This window comes from Octopus bimaculoides, chromosome 12, assembly GCF_001194135.2.
Source record: "Octopus bimaculoides isolate UCB-OBI-ISO-001 chromosome 12, ASM119413v2, whole genome shotgun sequence".
Lineage (NCBI taxonomy): Eukaryota > Metazoa > Mollusca > Cephalopoda > Octopoda > Octopodidae > Octopus > Octopus bimaculoides.
The window spans coordinates 21775280-21778118 of NC_068992.1; the positions used below are offsets into that span (position 1 = coordinate 21775280).

At 43.1% G+C, this 2839-nt stretch overlaps 1 protein-coding gene across 1 annotated transcript in view; it reads left to right on the forward strand.

The window, feature by feature from the left end:
• The first annotated feature begins 1611 nt into the window (after positions 1-1611).
• Positions 1612-2839, forward strand: part of LOC106883788 (RNA-binding protein 42) — a 14819-nt gene continuing 13591 nt past the window's right edge. The window contains exon 1 of the mRNA XM_052972019.1: positions 1612-1893. Within this exon, the coding sequence (XP_052827979.1) occupies positions 1841-1893 (53 nt within the window). The 5' untranslated portion in view covers positions 1612-1840. The remainder of the gene's footprint in view (positions 1894-2839) is intronic.

The following is a 2839-nucleotide window of genomic DNA, read 5'->3' on the forward strand; positions in this document are numbered from 1 at the left end:
TTCAGCGAATCGCAGGGTTAGAATCTACTGCTCATTCTGCCTCAAATCAAAACCTATTTTAACAAATAAGACACATTCAACGACATAAACCTAGATACATTGGTTGGTTGGCACTCCGTCGGTTACGACGACGAGGGTTCCAGTTGATCCGATCAACGGAACAGCCTGCGCGTGAAATTAACGTGCAAGTGGTTGAGCACTCCACAGACACGTGTACTGTTAACGTTGTTCTCGGGGGAGATTCAGCGTGACATAGGGTGTGACAAGGCTGACCCTTTGAAATACAGGTACAACCGAAACAGGAAGATAGAGTGAGAGAAAGTTGTGGTGAAAGAGTACAGCAGGGTTCGTCACAACATCCTTGCCGGAGCCTTGTGGAGCTTTAGGTGTTTTCACTCAGTAAACACTCACAACACCAGGTCTGGGAATCGAAACCGCGATCCTACGACTGCGAGTCCGCTGCCCTAACCACTGGGCCATTGCACCTCCACCTAGATACAGTATGACAACATAAACAAAGTGACAATTGAAGCATTGACGGGAAGACGGATGGCAAGGGAGTCTCATCGTAGCTGGAGCCATGCCTCACCGAAACACGAAGCGATACTTGTGTCCGAATGTCACAGCGCCTGTCTCAAAATCACACGAAAATTCCCTGAGTTACTCTTTTACTCGTTTCAGTCATTTGACTGCGGCCATGCTGGAGCACCGCCTTTAGTCGAGCAAATCGACCGCAGGACTTATTCTTCGTAAGCCTAGTACTTATTCTATCGGCCTCTTTGGCCGAACCGCTAAGTTACGTGGACGTAAACACACCAGCATCGGTTGTCAAGCGATGGTTGGAGAGACTAACACAGACACACAAACATATATATAAATATACATATATACGACGGGCTTCTTTCAGTTTCCGTCTACCAAATCCACTCACGTAAATGGAGTCTCCCTCTATTTAATACGTTGCTAAACAAATTCAATTAACGGACCCGTTTCGCGCAAGACAATTTTTCCGCGAAGCGGTGGCAGTGGGGGGGAAATCACACGCCTAGCAAAATAATAAAATGCATAATATAATTATTACAGATATAATGCAAAAGTAAATATTACATTGTATGTGACGCACTTCATTTCTACTATTAATTACATTGCAGACTGCAAAGTCAATAAAATATAAATTAATTTTATCTGCGTATGCGCAGGAGTGGCTGTGTGGTAGGCGGCTTGTTTACCAGCTACATGGTCCGGGTTCTGTCCCACTGTGTGGCATCTTGGGCAAGTGTCTTCTACTATAGCCTCGGGCCGACCAAAGCCTTGTGAGTTGATTTGGTAGACGGAAACTGAAAGAAGCTCGTCGTATATATGTATATATATATATATATATATATATATATATATATATATATATATATGTGTGTGTGTGTGTGTGTGTTTGTCCCCCTAGACAAACGATGCTGGTGTGTTTATGTCCCCGTAACTTAGAGACCGATAGAATAAGTACTAGGCTTACAATGAATAAGTCCAGGGGTCGATTTGCTCGACTAAAGGTGGTGCTCCAGCATGGCCGCAGTCAAATGACTGAAACAAGTAAAAGAGAGTAGCTGACGGCTTAGAAACCACAGCTTTAAAAGATACAACACCGTTACAAAGTTGTCGTCCTTGTTTTACTCTTCTGCATTGTCAGACAATAAACGTCTACACCGTAACTTCCGTTAATGTCGGTGATTGTATTTTCTGTTCATTTAAATATTTGATTTTATTTCGAGTTTAATTCCCCCCCCCCACACACAATTTTCTCATCTAACTGATACATCGATTAGAAGAAGAAGAAGAAGAAGACAAAATGGCAATGCTTACACAAGAGAAGCTGAAGGAAATGGAGGAGGAGATGGATCGGTAAGTTGTATGAAGACAATAACGATGTGGTTGTCTCTTGGTGTTGTTAATATCCGTAATGCGAGTGAAGACGGGCGAACTGGGAGAATCGTTAGCACGCCGGTCAGAGTGCTTAACAGCATTTCGTCCATCGTTACGTTCTCAGTTCAAATTTCACCATGGTTTGGTTTGCCTTTTGTCCCTTTCGAGGGTCTGTAAAAGTACAAGTTGAATACCGGGGGTCGATGTAATCGATTTAACCCCTGTGCCGAAATTGCTGGCCTTGTGCTGAAATTTGAAACCAATATCTGTAATGCTAGTTCAAATCCCGCATAAGTCAACTTTGCCTTTCGTTCTATCACAGATCATAAAATAATCAGTCACTGCTAGATAGATTTAATCGATTATATCCTCTCCCAAAATCAATCACTCATCACACACAAACACACACACACACACACACACACAACGGTGTTAGATCATATCACTTGCCGGACAAGTACATCTTCAAAGCATACACACGTACGTACATACATACGCCTTTTGTTGAGTACAAGATTTGAAATCCCGTTACGTTCTATCCTACCAGATGGCGGTTTAGCATTGAGAATAATCGTTGAAATACTAAGACCCTCAGTGACTTTGAAACCCTACCACCGTTTTTTGGGCTTGTTTATGTCTGGAGTTAAGCCTGTACGCACACGCACACACACAGCTGTAGAAACTCTGCCAAATCAGATTGGAGCCTGGTGCAGCCATCTGGTTCACCAGTCCTCAGTCAAATCGTCCAACCCATGCTAGCATGGAAAGCGGACGTTAAACGATGATGATGATATATATATGGCACTGTCATGGTATTAGCTGTCAGAATTGAAAGTAGAACTGACAAGGAACGTTACTGCTGGTTTGAGTTGATTCTTTGGCTACTGACTAGCCTGAGCTATCTATCTGTCTGTCTGTCTATCTC